This window comes from Aethalodelphis obliquidens, unplaced genomic scaffold (assembly GCF_003676395.1).
Source record: "Aethalodelphis obliquidens isolate GAN/ISIS:26980383/991018 unplaced genomic scaffold, ASM367639v1 scaffold40, whole genome shotgun sequence".
Lineage (NCBI taxonomy): Eukaryota > Metazoa > Chordata > Mammalia > Artiodactyla > Delphinidae > Aethalodelphis > Aethalodelphis obliquidens.
This window is the reverse complement of record NW_020837984.1, coordinates 15064543-15083063: the sequence shown is the minus strand read 5'-3', so window position 1 is coordinate 15083063 and position 18521 is coordinate 15064543. Positions and strand designations below refer to the sequence as shown.

Below are 18521 nucleotides of genomic sequence, written 5' to 3'. Positions count from 1 at the left end.
ATGTAGGAAACACACTTATGGTTACCAGGGGATACGGGGGAGAGGGATACATTGGTAGCTTGGGATTGACATATACGCACTACTCGATATATAAGATAGATAACTAATAAGAACCTGCTGTATAGCACAGGGAACTCTACTCAATACTCTATAATGGCCTATATGGGAAAAGAACCTAAAAAAAGAGTGGATATATGTATATGTGTAACTGATTCACTTTGCTGTACACCTGAAACGAACACATCATTGTAAATCAACGATACTCCAATAAAATTTGTTTTTCAGTCTCACTAGCCACATTTCAAGTACTCAGTACCTCTAGGCAGCTAGCGGCTACTGTATTAGCACACATACAGACGCTCTTTCCATCATCACAGAAAGTTCTTCTTAAATGTATTTTTTTATTGAAGTGTAGTTGGTTTACAATGTTGTGTTCATTTCTGCTGTACAGCAAGGTGACTCAGTTCTACATATATATACATTCTTTTTTATATTCTTTCCCATTATGGTTTATCCCCAGATACTGACTATAGTTCCCTGTGCTATACAGTAGGACTTTGTTGTTTATTCTCTGTGTGATAGTTTGCATCTACTAACCCCAAACTCCCAATCCATCTGTCCCCCACTCCCCCTCCCCCTTGGCAATAGACAAATCTGTTCTCTATGTCTGTGAGTCTGTTTCTGTTTCATAGATAGGTTCATTCGTGCCGTATTTTAGATTCCACATATAAGTGATATCATATGATATTGCCTTCTCTTTCTAACTTACTTCACTTGGTGTGATAATCTCTAGTTGCATCCACGTTGCTGCAAATGGCTTCTTTTGTTCTTTTTTATGGCTGAGTAGTATCCCATTGTATATATGTACCACATCTTTATCCATTCATCTGTCGAATCATCACGGAAAGTTCTGTTAGCACATTAGAGAATATTGAAGCCCAGTTCCTAGCAGAGCATAAGAACAGCCATCATCAGCACGATCACCATTGTGAACAGCACATTGTTGCCATCACCACAGCTGAAGGATCCAAGTCCTGCTGAAGAAGCAGTGAAAGTTGGGTAGACCATGGAACCCAGGGCTGTACAATGAGGAAGCCCCTACTCCCTCCAGCCCACTCCTCCCGAGCGCCCCAAGCAGAGAGGTTCTAGGACTTGGTAAATCCAGTTCTTGAAGCCAAAAATGGGCAAACCCAGTACAGGTGTCCTGCGACTCATGTCCCCACTCCCACCACGGCCCTATGGATTTTCTCCATGTTAAAGGCAAGTTGGTATAAACGTTTTTCTAAAACCATGGTCCCTGGCCCTTGGTCACTTTGGTTCTTGGCCCCCATGTTAAAAACTTTATCTCGGAGCCTGTGCCAAAAGGCGTGGCTACAAATCAGAGCACTCGCCTCCTGCCAGAGGGTACGCCATTGTTTATGAAGACAGTGTCTCTCAAGAGCCTGGAAAATGCTCCCATTCTTTTATTTACATTTTTGGCACTCGTACAGCCCTTCCTTTGTGTCAGGCACTTCACAAGATGTTAACTCATTTAATGCTCATAACTCTATGAGGTAAGTTTTATTACTATCATGTTTTAAGGACGCAGAATGAGTGCCACAGAGAGGTGGAGTAACTGGCTCAAGGTCACACAGGCATTACGCGGGGAATGGGATTCAAACGAATGACAGTTTGGCTCCAAAGTCTGTACCATGTTGTGCCCACTTGCGGGATCCTGTCCCGAGGAAGTAATCTCAAATGCAAACAAAATGTGTACACAGAGATAATCCCCTGGCATTGTTTATGATATCAAAATTGGATACAGCCTGAACGGTAAGGGTTCAGTGAAGCAAATCGTGTATAATTTACTTTACAACCATTTTAAACAACTTCTGCAGTTTCCTAATGACATAGTAAAATGGTGAAGAGATGTTAAATGAGAAATTGATGCAAAATCATATTTTTTAAAAATCTTAACTATGTTAAAAACTACATAGAAGTAGTCCAGAAGAACTCCTTGTCAATCAGACTGCCATTTAAGGTGGTAGGGTGTACAACAATGTGGACTTTTCTTTGTCTTTCTGTTCTATTATATTGTGATGTATGTTCGTTCCAATTTGCTTAGAAACATTCTTTCTCTAGTTGGAGAACATTTTCCTTAAGGAAAAAAAACAAAAACACACTTATAAGAGCACAGCTCTACATGCATTATCCTATTTCTTTAAAATTTTAAAAGGCACTGTGAACCAGGTACAAAAGGGACTTAGTGGAAACACTGAGCAACTGGACAGGACTAGAAGGTCTGAAAACCCTCAGCAGAGGAGAAAGAAAGGCATATCATTGATCATGTAATTCTTGTTAAAATGAGGAGGCCTAAGCCACAAAGTCTGCTCCTAAGAAAAGCACCAAAGCAACCTCCAAACTGAATCAGTAACAAAAATGAGAAGGTCTCAGGGACTCGCCTGGCTGGAGCCCGTTGCCTTTCGTCTTCAGCCACGGTGGCCCCTGCAGCTCAGACAAGCTCCTTGCCCCTCCCGTGCTACACTCTTTCCTTTCTTTCTTACGTACTTCTTTTTTATTCTTATCTGGGGGAAACAGCCTACATGTGATTCCAGAGCCTCATTTTCAGAATTATGAAGACAGAATCAGCGTTCCAGAGTCTTGTGTTTGACGATATCCACTCTCGACAGATAAAATTGAATGGTCAAATGTTATAAGCAAATGTTCAGCCTTACACATGTGCCATTCCCCTTCGTGACAGAAAAATTCCTATTTTGCTCAGATTCCTTTCTCTTTTTTTTTTTGCGGTACGCGGGCCTCTCACTGTTGTGGCCTCTCCCGTTGCGGAGCGCAGGCTCCGGACGCGCAGGCTCAGCGGCCATGGCTCACGGGCCCAGCCGCTCCGCGGCATGTGGGATCTTCCCGGACCGAGGCATGAGCCCGCGTCCCCTGCATCGGCAGGCGGACTCTCAACCACTGGGCCACCAGGGAAGCCCTCAGATTCCTTTCTTAAACAGAGGTGCCGCATCTCCCATTTCTCCTGCACCTGAATGAGAGGGCCCACTGTACAGCTCCCAACCTGGGGAAATGCCCAGGGAGAGACGGGGGAAGAGAGGAAGGAGAAGGGGGAAGGGGCAGATTTTGAACTGTTGGGTCTTGATTCTGTGTCCTTAAATGACCTTCTACCTCAGTGGTTCTCAGGCCTCAACATTAGAGTCATTGGGTGCCCAGACCAATTGGATGGGCATCTCCAAGGGTATGACCATGGCCCCGGCATTCTCCAGAGCTTCCAAGGTGATTCCAATGTACAGCCAGGTGGGAAGCAGTGCCTACCTGAGGTAGAGACAGCAGCTGAGTCAAGCGTGATTCATTTGTGACCAGGTGAGGTGACTTTTCCCCTCATTGTGTGACTTATGCTAAAATAATCGCGTAATTAAGTCTAATATTAGTAGAAGCTTGGGAAACTTTTTTTTAAATGTATGTCACCAAACCTTTTCTTGCTCCCCCGCTAGTAAAGAGCAACTGAGAAGCATCCGTGTATTACAGTCGACTGGGGAGAAGAAAGGACCTCCCTCCACCCCAAGGCCAGAAAGTCTAAATTGTGTTCTCAACTTTGGCTGCCCATTGGAATCATCTGGGAGCTCTAAAAATGCTGATGCCCAGGCCTTACTGCCAGGGATTCTGATTTAGTTGGTCTGGGCTGTGGCCTGGACCTCAGGATTTTTTCAAGCTCCCCAGGCCATTCCAATGGCCAGCCAGAGTTGATTTCGCTGGTAAACCTTCACGGTGGCTTTCAACTCAGGCTTCCTCAGAATACCCTCGGCCTTTTCTTTAAGACACCCGGGCCCCATTTTCAGAGAGATTTTGACCTGGGAGGTCCTGGGAGAAGCTCAAGTATCTGGACCACTGGCTGTTCTGCCTCCCAGCTGCAGCTGGGCTGCTTGGTGCTAAGACTTGCTCTTCTTGGAGCTCACCTGGGCCATGACCTGGAGTCTCGTGTATTAGGCAGCAACTCAGGTGCTCCCCATGCCTCACTGGGGAAGTTTTCATTCAGAAGCAAGCTGAGCTCCCTAACTCAATGAGACTGGGGTTTGAATGTTTACTGCTGTGACACTAAGTGGACAGAGGCATTCTTTTTGGCATGAAGACTTTCCTAATGGGAAAGACCTCTGCCCGGGGCAGTACTGAGGCCAGGTTGGTTGGAAAGGGCCCAGCACACACATGGCAGGAAGAGGATGGAAAGTCAGCAAAATGTGACCCAGCCTAGAGGGTTATCTTCCCTAGTGAGTTAAGACGGCACTGTTTGGGGGCATCTTTGCAACTTGCTACACCCACAGCAGGAAGACCTCTTTATGGGGCAATCAGCCACCCCTCTTCCTTTTTGCTGTGCAGTTTGTGAGTTTGCCATTGAATCACTATCCCAGAGTAGTATCTTCTGGATTAATTTGCATTACCCCAGAAAGGTCTCCTTCACAGTTGAGATCCTTAGGTTTTTAACTCCCGAATCTGCCCGCCCCATCTGTAAAACAAGGTAAACAGCAGCCCAGACCTCCCATGCAGTAGTCATTGTTGGGATTAACAGAGATAGTTCATGTAGGAGTTTAGCGTAGCCTTCGTTGATAAGATAATGTAATTAGCACTAAGCTCCCACTATTTTATTTAAACGGGATTTCTTAGAGTCCCCAGCATTGATTTGTTAATTCATAGGGTTTCCAGAACCAAGCAGTTGAGGAGGTGTTAGAATCCTCCTCTCCCAGGGCCTGCAGGTTAGAGTAGGAACATCTCTAGCTGGGTGAAATTGCCTCCTGAGGTGCTCTTCCTATAGCCTGGACGTTTCACGAATAGCTGTGCAAACCCTCATCACACTACCCTTCCCTCGGAGGAAGCAGACTGACACCCAGCTACAGAGAAGTCTCACTGGCTTGACTGCAACTCCTGGTTAGACATCTAACTATCCATCCCAAAGCCCAGGCTCCCCAACCCTCTTCTGCTCTGTGGTTCACCAGAGTTTTTGTAGAGCTAGGTCTTGCCTGCGGGAGCCTGGAGGCTGGCCTAAAGTGAGGCTGGTGGGAGAGGCAGCCAGAGAGGTGGGCATAGTCCTAAGGGCCTTCAGAGAAGGAGAGGCTATAGGGAGATCCATAGAAAGAGCTATGGAAAATGGATGGATGGATGACTGGGCGAATGAATGAGTGAGTCTTTAAATTATATCTTCTTGGCGAATGTGGTCTTTGAGATGGAGTTTGAGGAAGAAAGTGAGGAATAATATTCCAGGCAGAGAAGGTGGCAGGAGCTGAGATGGGCAAGGGGAAGGTAGTCATTCATTCATTCATTCATTCATTCACAGGCCGACGTGTCCTGAGTGCCTATGTGCTGGGCACTAGTTTAGTTGACATTAGGGGTGGGGGGACTTCTTGGGTTGGCTGAAACCTAGGTGACTGGAGATAAAGTAGAGGGGGTGGGTTAGGGTCCTGCAGATAAGGGGTGTTGGATACCAAATGGAGGAAGCCCACAACCCAGGTGGGAGCCATCTGGGTGCAGGATGGGTTGGAGGAGGGACCCTTTGCAGGGTTCGCTATAGACACCCACAGCTTCAATTTGTGCATCACCTGTGCCTGTTGCATATCGCCTCTCAGTCTCAAGTTCAGTCCACCGTCAGCTTTCCCCTACTGGGAAGGGGCCAGAGCCTTGTTTTCTCCCCAGCCTACAGGGTGAGCTGTTTCTGAATTTGCCCTCAAAATGATTTTGTTATTAAGACCAAACAAAAGCAAACTTGCCCCTGTTTCCTAGCCCCCAGTCTTCGCCATCCTAGCCAAAGTCTGTGAGAGTCTGTGTTCTTATTCACACTTCTGTGGTCCAGATCCTTTTTCAGACAAGGTCTTCTTGCCAGAGCTCCTGCATCTTCTTCCTCTCTGGAGCCTCTCTCTCCTCCTCGGGTCTGTAGATGGCATTTTCCATCCCGGTTGGCCCTCCCCAGCTTCCTTACTAACTGAAGACTGCAAACGCTTTGCACCCTTGTTGAACCTAAAAGCTCAAATCTCCTTTACACTTTCAAGATTGGAGGCTAAACCAAAAGCCAGATTTAATCAAGAGCTGAATCTGCGGCATTCTCATCACAATCCCCAGATAGTGTGAAGGGGCAGCAGCCCTGCTGAGTGGGCGAGAACCCAGACCCTGTGGTCAGCAGACCTGGGAATGGATTTCTCTCTCTTCCCTGGCAGGGTGGGCACAGGCAAGTGACTTGACTTTTCTGTGCAAAGACTAAGTGAGAAAACATGTGTCAAATGTAAACTAACCTCTAACAGAAAAGCAAGTTCAGACAAAAGAATTCAAACTAAAAAATACCTTTAAAGGGGGTACATAACAGTTGGGCTTTGGGTTAAAGAGCACCAGTGAGAGACTTTTCCATTAAGCAGCGTTAAAGACAGAAGCTACATGTTCTGGTATCCCAGGTTGTAGCCTTAAGCAGCCATTTTTGCAGTATCTCCTGTTTGCCATAACCTTAAACCCATACAGTACCTGAAAATGATTCAATTTGTGCTAGCATTGAGCAAAACCTGTACTCCAGGAAACTGTACTATATTTGTCCTGTGACTCCTTCTGGCATGTGGGGTCTGGCAGCCCGGGAGCCCAGGTTTAAGGGAATCACAAATGCAACGCCCCTGGGGCTGGCCCTGCACAAGAGCAGGCATACCAGGACCCTTAATCCCCCTTCATTTTCCTTGCCCTTCCAAAGCCTTTTAATCTAAAAGTGAAGGTGACAGTCTGGCTATTTCATCAAAAGGTAGACTCCTAAAAAAAAAAAAAAAATTTAACTATCATTGTCGTGTCCGAAGGGCGGTGGGGAGGGACAAAAACCTTTAAATCCAGTGTGATGTTTGGTGCAAGACTGCCCCTCAAGGAAGTCCCCTGTGGGAAGGAAGCTATCCCACCTGAGAAGGCAGTGGTGATCAAACATTTTCATTACAATAAAAAAGTCACCCCAGACAAAGGGACCTGTGTGTAAGCTAAGTATCTTCTACTGAGAAGAATCATATGCTTGGTAGAAAAAAAAAAAGGGCTTGCATCAGAAAATGACCATCGCTTCCTTATGCCTAGAACATGTCCTGAGGAATCACCGTGCACGAACCCCTTGTGGCCCCAGCCAGAATCTGGGTGGGGGGAGTTTAGCATAGGTGAGGGCTACGTGGAAGAAGCAGCTTCAGCCCTCAGCTCTTAGGAGGAGGCCGCTACTGAAATGATTGATGCCAAAGAGTCTCTGAATAGTAGCAATACAAGCAATACTATCACCTTGTGTTGGTATTGCCCTTTACAGGCTACATGCATGGTCATCAACATGCAGCGTCTTGTGCCGTTACTAATCCTCTAGCGGAGAGAGGCCAGCTGTTATTACCAGATAGTGGTGCTGGCCTCTAGTCCAGTACACGCCCCACCTGGTAAATGTCTGCAGAACTAATTAAACTTGATGAAGAAGATAAAAAAGCAAACCACAGTCTTTGTCTTCTGCTGGTTTAGCATGTTGTCTTTCTCTCATCACTAGGGATTCTGAATACACACATTTAGTTTAAAAATAACCTGGATTTTTATGAACTGCCAAAATGAGCTCCGTGTCTTGGACACACTTGCCGCCCTCCTCACTCCCCCGGGACCTGGCACGGTTACCGTAATAGCGAAGTGCCTCAGCAGCACCTTCCCCTCAGATGATAAGCTGGTGAGTTATCCCTTGTTCTCCAGACAAGAGGAGCCTGTGCAGGGGAGTAGGAGAAATTTTGCTGATGCCTTTGCCTCCAATAGCAAAGGCTGGAGGGGCCCCTTTGGGCTTTCCCCTCCGGCCCAGCCTTCCTGGGGAGTGGGGAGAATGAGACTTCTGCCTGGAGAGCACGCTGATGTTCCTGTCTTCCTCAGCTGCCACTCTGGGTACGTCGGTGCACGCTGTGAGCACGCGGACCTCCTGGCCGTGGTGGCCGCCAGCCAGAAGAAGCAGGCCATTACTGCCTTGGTGGTGGTCTCCATCGTGGCGCTGACTGTCCTCATCATCACGTGTGTGCTGATACAGTGAGTCTTTGCTACCCCCGAGGCCGGGACCCCCACCTGCAGGCCCTCCCGGGGCCATAACAGGGCCACCACGACAGCTTACTGCTGTGACGTCTGATGAGTGTTAGCAAAGCAAAGAGGAACTTTGGTGACAGCCACGTTGTGTGAAAGGCACACATCCTGGCAGGTCTGCAGCACACATCCTGGGAGGTGCCCCATTGGAAGCAGAGCCAAAGGTGCTCTCTCTCTGCCGTGGGCTTGGAGCCCTCACCATTGTCATGGGGATGTGCAGGGGTTCCAGAGGGAACTAGACACGGCTCCCAGCCTCCCGTGGGCAGTAGCGGCCTCGCTTCCTCTCCACAGAAGGCACTTGGCGAATCCTAAAGCCACTGTCGCTGTTATGACAGGCCTCCCCCTTTCTCTACTTCTCTGCCCTATTCCTCCTCCTCCAAAACTCAGTCTCTGCCTGACATCTTCCAGGAAACCTTCCTGAGCCCTAGACCAACTGAGCCCTTTTCCCGGTGTTTCTTAGCCTCCTTCGCTTGCCCATATCTCCCGATTGGACTGCTCTGCAACGGGAGAGGCCCTAGGGCTGTATTTCCAGCATCTGGCCAGATTTATTCCCTGGAAGTATCTGGAGACCTCTAAGTCACAGAGCAAGCCCTCAGAGTATGCTACCTAATTGGACACGCACAAGAAATGGACATACCGGCCAAAGGCTGCGGTTAGCTCAGCGTAGAGTAGCTCGTGGTGGAAACAGTAAGTAGACAGGTCCCTCTAGCCAGGCCTGGAGGGGGCAGTGCGTGTTCCCGCAGGAAGCCAGACTTGAGCCCTCTGGGGTTGCCTGGGTTTGGGACAGATAAATAAGAGTCTCTGTCCCGTTTGTTTATTGACTGTTGCTGTTGGAGCGTCTAAAGCACACGCTCCTGGTTCTGGGAATGAACGGGGTGCCCCTAGAGCCCCGGCTTGTGGACAGTAGCCGCAGCGCACTCACATCCTCCTCCTGGATCCAGCCAGTGTTAAGGGTGAGGGATGAGGTCTCAGCTGGGCTGTTCTACTCCCATGTGTCTTGGGAAAACATGTTTGCAGGCTGGGGCATAGCTCAGGTTCTGCTACTCGTGAAGACCCCCTGGGGAAGCAGGAGCAACGTATTGACCACTAGCCTCGATTCTCATGGCCGGTTGGCTATGTGGGGGCGCCTGTCACTCCCACAGTCCTGTTTCTGTGGCCAGGAGGGTCCCAGAGCCGTAGGAACAAGACTCGGTGCCCACGTGCGCCCCCCCAGGAGGAGTGAAAAGCTCATTTTGCCATGTTCTCTAAAGACAGAAACAACCCAGGGTACCTGGGCGGCCTCTCTGATTCCCAGGGAGGAGTCCCCAGGGAGGCAGCCATTCCGTCTCTCCTCTGTCCTTGCCAAGCCCATCCTTGCCAGAGATCAAGTTCAGAATCCCTAAGAGACCAAGCCCCCGCCAGACTGCTGGTTGCCGGGGCACGGGGTCCCTCCTGAGTGGCAGAGTTGGTTGGGACCAGCTCATCCCATGCCAGAGGGACCTAGAGGCCTTGATCTCACTTCCCTGGGCCATTCCTGTCTGGGTAGTGACGGGGCAAGCCCTCCTGGCTAGGTGACAGCAAGACAGCAGTCACTGATAGATCTGGAGTCAAGGCCTAGGTCCCTCCCGCATGGGGTGAGCTGGTCCCAACCCGGACTCCGTGGCTCAGGAAGGACCCAGGCCCGGGAGACTGCTCTGGCCACCCCTGGCAGAAGCAGCTTGGGCAGAAATGTCCCAGGATCCCTTCTCAGCTCTGCTGCCCAGAGATTCAGGGGCTCTAGTAACCTTCCTGGGGCAATGCCGAGAGAGAGGGGCTGGGGTGGGGATCGTGAAATGTCACCAGGCTCCAACAGGGAAGCACAGCAACAGGCTTGTTTCCTCATCTGTTTCCAGGCTCATGTCAGCCACGAGACCCCTCCCAGCCCCAGACACTGGATGTATAGGTTACATACACCTTAGGGTTAGAATGAGTGGAAACAGTCCTCCATGCTATCCCAAGGGAAACAACCATCAGTGTCTGTAGGTACTTAATGTCTTAGTGCTTCCTTTTCTGCCCTTCTCTTGGGTTCTCTGGTTCCTTTTTTGTGCTAGCTCTGCAGACCGTTCATTCCTGCCCACAGAGGGAGGCCGGAGCGTTCATGGTCCTGATGCTTTAGGACTCCAGGTTTTGGGTTCACTGAGAGGATGAGTTTGCCACGACTAGAGAATGTTAGTCCTCAGAAAAAGATTCGAAGCCACGGAGGTGCATGATTTATTCTTCCATTCCTTCCGTGGGACCATTGCAGCCCACGCACAGTCCCAGCTTTTCGGCTGGCAATTCCTCATGGATGACCCCGTCCCTAGCCCTCCCAGCCCTGGCTAGCCTGAAGTGGTGGCTCTGGCCCAGTCCTGACAGCGGTTCTGAGGCTGCTCCCGCATTTCTGGAGTTACCCAACTGCTGCTTTATGGAGCAAGCAGCCGGTGGGGGACCGGTCCCCTCTCTCAGCTGGAGCCAGGTACCTGCCTGCCAGGTTACCCTGCCAACCCAGAGCAGAGCAGCCGAATGGAGCTGGTCCTCTGGGGTGGCCAGCAGGCCCTCTCACAGGTGGCCAGCTCCTGCCCCAAAGGCCACCACCCTGCAAAGCCCTCAGCCCCCTGCTGTGTCTCTCCCTCCGGAGGCCCCATGGGAAGGCTGGGCTAGAGCCCAGAGCTGCCCAGCAGGCCCCTCGGGCAGACGCTGCACCAGCTGGGCACCCCTGCCAGGCTCCTGCCAAGACCGTGTTCTCTGCACCTTTGCAGCTGCTGCCAGGTCCGAAAACACTGTGAATGGTGCCGGGCCCTCATCTGCCGGCACGAGAAGCCCAGTGCCCTCCTGAAGGGAAGGACTGCTTGCTGCCACTCAGAAACAGGTAAGAGGGCTGCCGCAAGGAAAGGCCTTTTTCCCCCGGGAGACGCTATTGGGTAGAGAAAAGGACCACCTTCTCCAGGTCAGGGCAGAAGTTCTTGGAGGATGAAGCAGAAAGAAGGGAGAAAAAGAAGAGGATATTCATCCTACCGAGTCAGGTTTAGTTTATTCTAATGTGTGTTTTACTCAGAAGGGAACTCTTTTATCCTTACTGGTGACTGTGTGACCTTTAACAAGTAACTTAACCTCTCTGAGCCTTAGTTTTCTTGTTAAAAAGATGTTGTGCAAATTGAATAAGTACTGATATAAAGTACCTAGTGTGTCACAGACTGTAGACATTCAACAGATGTTCATTCTCTTTCCCTTGAGAAATCATCTCCCCTTTCCCATCTGTGAAATGAGAGATTTGGCCTATAGAAGGTCTTGAAGGACTCTAAACTCTTAGAATCCTGTGATCTTCCTTCAGTTTACCATTGTTGCTTGAATATTTTCTCCGACATCCACGAAAAAGATTGGACATCTGGATATGAGGCCAGACTCACATCTCAGGAACCCTCATCCGAGCATCCCTTGCTCAGGGCTCCTTGAGTCAAATAGCAAATATATCCAGACAGGCTCTCAAAAGTCTCACGTGAACAAGTTTCTGGAACACTGGGTTGACCCACAAAGCCCGTCAGAAACTTAGAGTTCCCTTTTAGGAAGTAGTGGATCAGGAGACAATCACCCCATACTCGTCCACCTGGGGGTGTCCTTCTCTAGTAAACAGCATTCCAGACGAGATCGGGCGCGTTCAGAGTGGTATGGCCATAGCACAGTCAGCATTCCAGAAGCTCACGGTTGCATGGAGAAGACAGGAAGAAAAGCGCCTGGGAAGCTGGAACGCTGCGGTGTTCATGAGGCCTCCTGGTGATCTGACCTGGAGGGAACTGAAGGCCCTGGAGCGCCGTTCACTTGGTCTTCATTTCAAGAGCCGTAGTAATTGTGCATGAGCAGCCCTTCTGATTTAGGAAGGTGCTGATTCATTAATCCTCACCATAGCCTTAAGGAGGAGGGTGTGGGTAAACTGAGTCTGCTAAAGGCCTGCGTGGGTGCCTCCCTGAGTCCCTAGGGGAGCTAGGATGAGACCCACGTCCTCTGAAGGCCCCACTCACATCTCCTCCACTACCTCAGGGGACCATCCATTGAGCTAATGTAGATAAATATTTTTGTTTTGTCTTTTAGCACCAATAGGAAAACTGCATCTGCCTTTTTAAGAAAATTTATACTAGGTTTTGTGCCATCGGTCTGCACCTTGGCAGAGTCATTTAGGATAGAGTAAATTTCTTGTTAATGTCACTTCTTCCCTACCCACATTTGAGAGAATGTTAGCTTTGAACCTGGGGATGGATCTGACCTTCCAGAGATGGCCACCAAGGCTGACGCCCCTCTCCTTGAGTTGACAGGTACCTTCCCACCTCCAGAGGAACCATGGGAGGGACCAGAGCAGGAAGATGTCCAGGCTGGGCTGGACTCAGGAGCTGCTGGGGAATGGGTACACGCTGCCTCCCCGTAACAGGCACAGAGGATACCGTCAGGGCCCACCCATTGAGCAACAAGGGGGTCCATTCTTTTTTTTTTTTGCGGTACGCGGGCCTCTCACTGTCGTGGCCTCTCCCGCTGCGGAGCACAGGCTCCGGACGCGCAGGCTCAGCGGCCATGGCTCACGGGCCCGGCCGCTCCGCGGCATGTGGGATCCTCCCGGACCGGGGCACGAACCCGTGTCCCCTGCATCGACAGGCGGACTCCCAACCACTGTGCCACCAGGGAAGCCCAGGGGTTCCATTCTTAAACAGCCTCGGGGGAAGCCATTCTGCTGCCAGAGCCCTGACCAGCTCATGAGCTGCCCACTAAGCCACCCCTGGTGAGGGAACTGGCCGCAGACGGGGTTGAATCACCTCCAGTTGAATGAAGGCCCTCATGACAGCGCGCATCCCCATCCTCTTGTTTCCTTTGGCGCTGAAAGCACAGTTTCAGGAGCTTTTGCCCCTGAGGTTTAACCAGCAGAAGGTGGACTTGTCCGCCCAAAAGAGCCTGGTGACTTTGGCTGGTGCATCCCCAAGTTTCTGTCCCAAGCCAGTTTTCCCAGCCTGGCTGGGGTCTGGCCCGCAGAGCTTAACCTGTTTTTCCTTCCTTCCAGTGGTCTGAAGAGCCCAGAGGAGGAGTTCTTCCAAATGGCCTGCGGCAGCCTGAGAAAGAAAGGACTTCTTGAGGACCGCACGGTGAGGGCTGCCTGGGACGGGCCAGCAGACCTTTCCTACTCTGCCTGCCCTCGCCTGTGTGGGCTTTTTGTCTTTTGTGGGCCTTCATTCAAAACTCTGTCCACAACTCTGTCTGCTTGGGGTTATCCAGTGTGACCTGGAGAAGAAATAAGTGGACCACAGTCTAAAGACTGGTCAGAAATGAACGGAACGGGATGGACTTCCTGTTTACCTAATGAGCTGTGCGCGTTGGCATCTGTGTCCAGGTGTGTGTAGGTGTGTTCTGCCAGTTGCGGATGCCAGGCTGTGCTTTTTTTAATGGGCCCATCTCCCCACAACAGTCTCCATCCTGCCTGACACTGGAGATTCCTTTAGTTGTTACAGTTTTTTTCTTACCGCTTATGGGAGAAGAAGGTGGAAAAAGGCATAACTGCTTTTTGCTACGTGAAGACACCAGTGTAAGAGGAGCCATGTCTGTCCTCTGTCCACAAAACCCGCAACCAGCCCGATATCTTCCACAGACACATGATGTTGAAGACCTTCCCGAGCTGTTGCCACCCTCAGAGATAACTTCTTATTTATTAGATGGATGATGGTGTTATTTTTAATCTCTTAAGTCAGTGTAAAAAGCGCAAAACCCTTTCAGACGTCTGCATTAATGATGTATGTATTGCTGGCCAAAAAGTTAGACTGATTAGAAATGTCCGGTCTCTTTGGAATAGCTAAAGCTTGGGAAAAACCACCAGGATAGATGGAGATGGAAGCAGAGGATGAGTTGCTGATGGGAGCAAAGATTGGGGTTCAGAGGTCATGCCATTTAATACACAAAACTAGTAAACGCCCCAGGATACAGTCCTGTTGAAAAGTTAGCAAACCTAGCAGTGGAGATCTGGCATCTTGTCAAGGCAGAGGAAGAATGCCTGTGTGTGCCTCCACATGGGGGAAACACAGACTACCCCGCTCTGTCATTAAACATGCTAACCGTCTAGTGGGCCCTCTGAGAATCTGTTTAGAAATAGAGCATTAACGGAGGGCCGCGGGCATTTGGGGCTGCATCCGTGAAGGGGGACCAGTCACTTATTTTCCATGTTGCCACTCAGTTGATGTTCTATTTTGAAAGGGAGAAATTGAACTTTCCTATTTATTTTTAAGCATTAGGAGAAATATTCCAGTGACGTTTTTTTTCTTTTCCATCCAGGATACCTTTTTTTTTTTTTTAACAAAAACTCTAACAAGCCATCTCCACCGTGTGGGTCTCACTTTTCCCTCAGGGAAGGAGAACTTGTTCTCCTGGGTGCTTTCCAACCCAGTGGGTCTGCCTGTGGGAAATTCCAGTTCCCTCCAACTGCACGTGGGAGCTCATCCCTAGGAATTGTCACTAAAATTTGGAAACGGGAAACAATTGAGATAATATGTAGACTCCATATGTGAGGGAACTCTTATTCCCTAATATTTGAAAAATGGAAGATTTCTACCTATTAACCCTTCAGTGCCTGTAGCGCCTCACATCGTGAAAGGGACCTTTAAAATATGTCAAGTTGGCTTGAAATTCCTACCAGGTCATTTTGTCCTCCTCGAATTCTTCTGCCCCAGTATGTCTACTTCAGTGAATTTTCTCTGTATTTCTTACAGTTGAGACAATTATATGACACGTGTCTTAACTCTGGCACTTTTATTGAACGATGCAGCACCCAAAGCGCCCGTAGCAGAAATGGGGTCCGTTCGCCAGCAGTGTAACTGACCACAGCTCCCGGGTTTTAGTCATAAAAGAAAATACGCCTAAGTTCGCATTCCTTAGGCTGGTCCTACAGCAGCAGATCTGTGGGCTGAGGCTTGACCATAGGAGACCAATGCAGTTGACACTAGTTTGTGGACCCCAGTGTGCACTCACTTTTCTCATCAGGCTCTACTGAAAGTCTGATCCCGGTTCGGAGAGACTAATGAAAGTGGAGTAGCATCACTTGTGTTTAACTTGAGATCACATTTTTACTTTAGGACGATCTTGACTCAGTCTTTTAGAGGCTATTTGAGGTCTGGTTGCCTTTAAAGTGTATGAACTGATGTTGAGAATGTCTCGTGGGGCTATGTTCACCTACTGAGTGGAAGGATCAGTGTCCAGTCTTCAGGTGTCCAAGAGCCTTTGCAAAGGTGAGAATATAAGGATGGAAGCGGAGGGAACCTTCTTTGTTCCCTGTGGGGACCTCATATTTAGGGTCTGTGAATGCTCCAGTCCAGCAAGTCACAGCTGCCGGTGCCCCATTCCTTGTGCCTGTACAACCATGCAGAGAATGGGCTCAAATGTGTGCCATCCTAGAAGTGCCTCTCAAAACAGTCCTCTGTAAACCAGCAGGTCTGAAGGGAGTTGGAAGCAGAGGTGGGGTCAAGGCAGGCCTGGTTGGACCTTTGTCCATGCTCCAGGCTAGGAGAACCTTGCTTCTTTAGTGATTTCTCTCTTAGAAATCAGATGGCCAGCAAGCATTGGATTCCTATGCCATTAATGGCATTGGTACTTCTTTGGCATTGGTTAGCTGTAAAAACGCCCCCTTTTCAGGTTAAAAATCATCTCCTAATCCATCTCCATAGGTTCCCCATGTTTCCTTGCTTTTTAGAAAGCCAAGTTCATTACGATCAGGGAATCATTCCCAAGATCTGACATGGTAAGCGGCCACACACACCTGGGGGCGGGGAACACAGCCGTTTCCAATGTCTGGCTCAGGAGAAATGTAAAGCCCCCATTTAAAAAAAAAGGGAGGGGGTGCTTCCAAATCTTTTGTGGGGCCTGGATTTTCCCACTGCTCTACAGGCTGTGACTTCTTTAAGCATACTGGCGGGAAACGTCTTCAGCTAATGAAAGGAGAGACAGCGGCCAATCCTGATCTGGAAGACACATCTGGATACACATGTAACCAAGCAAGATATGAGTTTGCTATTGTGTGCCAGCAGAGAAGGGGGGCAGAATGTCCCCAGAGTCTATCTGCCATGAAAGGAGGCGGCGGGATTGACGTTCCCCCATCCATATTGACGAGGGAGGAGGTGTGCTTCCAGAGCTTCTTGGGAGCCTGGTCTGTGCAGGTGGAGAAAGTGTCTGGCATCTTCAGGTTTCCCGGGTCTGGGCTGCCTCGGGGCACAAGAACCGCTGGCTATGGCTACTCTTCCAGGCAGGTTTGGCAGGAACAGTGCTCAGGAGACCCCAGCCCCTTAGTAGGATCTGGGCTTTGATTCCTGCCAACCTGCTCAGCTGAGGAAGGGGCAGGGGATGATTCAAACGCCCAGGACCAAGGGGGACATCACAGAAACAAGATGAACACATATGTTTGTTCTTAATGTTCTAACATAAGACCTGTTCTCTGGAGCTACTGATCTTACCAGGCTTTCTAAAAGATCTCACGGCAAACACACACATAGTACTGAACACAACCCCTCTTCCTAGTGTAATAATTTACTGAAGTGTTCAACTTCTCATTATCTTATTATAACAAACCTGATGCTTTTTTTTTTTAGAACTTGTTACTCTGACTTCTGTATATGTTGCACTGAAAAGGTTAATATTTAATGTTTTAATTTATTTTGTGTGGTAAGTTAATTTTGATTTCTGTAATGCATTAATGAGATTAGCAGTTCTTTTCCTTAATGTCTGAATTGTACTTATTTAAAGAGTAGTGAGCAATGTAAAATGCAGTTGTGTTTTTCAGTAATGTGTATTGTTGTTCAGTTGTACTGTACCTTGTTTGGAAGGATGAAGGAATGAACTCTTTTTTTTCCTAAATCAAGACTAGAGCTTTTCTTTCATGAGATTGGGAGACGGCTGAAGCACGTTTAAGATTTTTCTCTGCAAATGTGAATGATGAGAAAAAACTAGATGCTCTTTTGCAAATGTGGGAATCCTAAAATTAACTTGAGTTGATCCCTGTCTGCTTGGAAAAACCAAATTCCCTGAAGTTCTTCTCAATGTATGAGTATTTCATTTACTATGTGTCCAACAATACACTAACTAGTGTGAAAGAAAAGATGAAACATACAGTCCCTGCCCCAAAGGAATCAAAATCTGGCTGAGACTGACTGACACGCAGAAAATAATTCCAGACCAATTCCAGCCAAAATACAAATAACGCCCGAAATTCTAAGGTAGGGAGTATGTGTTAACAGCTATGATTCTCCAAGTGTGGTCCCCAGACCAGCAGTATCAGCATCACCTGGGAACTTCTTAGGAACGCAAATTTTCAGGCCCCACCCCAAACCTGTTAAACTCTCGAGATGCCCCATGCCCCCTCCACCTTCCAGATGATTCTGATACATGCTCGAGTTCGAAAACCACTGTGCTATAGGACTCAGAGGACCCATCCAGGAAAAAGCCCCCATGAACTTGGAATCAGCCAGACCTTCCCTCATTTATCCAGGTGACTTGCAGGTGCCAGCTTGAATCCATGGTCTGGATCGTTCGCGCTCAGCCTTTGGGGATGCTGTCGGCCCACACTTCAGACCCCTGTTTTGCCTGGCTGCTGTATGCCCTGACTCCTGCCTGGCCCGGCCTTGGGGTGTGACCTAGCCTTGCCTCCCCTCTAGCTCGGAGCTCCTTGCCCAGCAGCAGCCTGGAATTCTAGCCCCAGCGCTCTTTCCCCGTCTCCTGAAACTCCCTCTTCCGCACTGGCCATCCACAGGACTTGCTCTGCAAGCCCTGAGCTTTCTGCCTCTGCCTTTCACCTCCAGAAACAGGAAGTGCCCGTGGTCACACACCCCTGGGTCGAGCAATGCCTTTTCCACTAAGCTAGTGTCTCTCACCCCAGATCAATTGAATTCTAGAATCTGTAGGGGTGGAGCTTGAACATCTTTTTAAAATCTCTCCCCGTGATTCTAATCCAATCCCTACTGCCCTCTGGAATATGCCAAGCCCCAGGGAGCACGTGGCACAGGAGAGGTTTCATGCCTGGAGCTGAGATACCCATCCAAGGCGTCCCACCCTAGTCCATGCTTAAGTATCCCTTAATATCCAGCAGATGTTAGCCCTGGGAAACAGGGAGGCTTGGACCTCCTTTCAAGTGGGATCGTCTAAAGCAAAGAAGTGAGATAACACCTGTGGGAAGAGGGCCCCCTGAGGAGTACCATGTGGCTGATGCTCGAGGGTATGCACAACTGGGTAATGGCTTTTCAGGAGCCAAATTTTGCAATTGGGAATGAAAATGTGACATTGATACTGAAAAGTAAACAGGAGAGGAAAAAAAATCCTCTCTCCAGGGACATTTACCTCAATGGAAGCTTCAGGCCCTGATGTGCAGCTGAACAGGTGCTCTAGGGCGGGAGGAGCCCCTGCTGCCATGAAGTCCTCCAGGGCAAGTCCAAGTC

The 18521-nt window shown here is 49.2% G+C and overlaps 1 protein-coding gene across 2 annotated transcripts in view; it reads left to right on the top strand.

Moving 5' to 3' along the window:
• TGFA (transforming growth factor alpha) overlaps positions 1 to 16947 on the top strand; it is a 108748-nt gene extending 91801 nt beyond the window's left edge. For both annotated transcript variants that reach the window (XM_027131946.1, XM_027131945.1), the window contains exons 4-6: positions 7882 to 8031; positions 10839 to 10948; positions 13121 to 16947. In XM_027131946.1, coding sequence (XP_026987747.1) covers positions 7882 to 8031; positions 10839 to 10948; positions 13121 to 13128 — 268 coding nt within the window. In that variant the 3' untranslated portion in view covers positions 13129 to 16947. The remainder of the gene's footprint in view (positions 1 to 7881; positions 8032 to 10838; positions 10949 to 13120) is intronic.
• The last annotated feature ends 1574 nt before the right edge of the window (positions 16948 to 18521 follow it).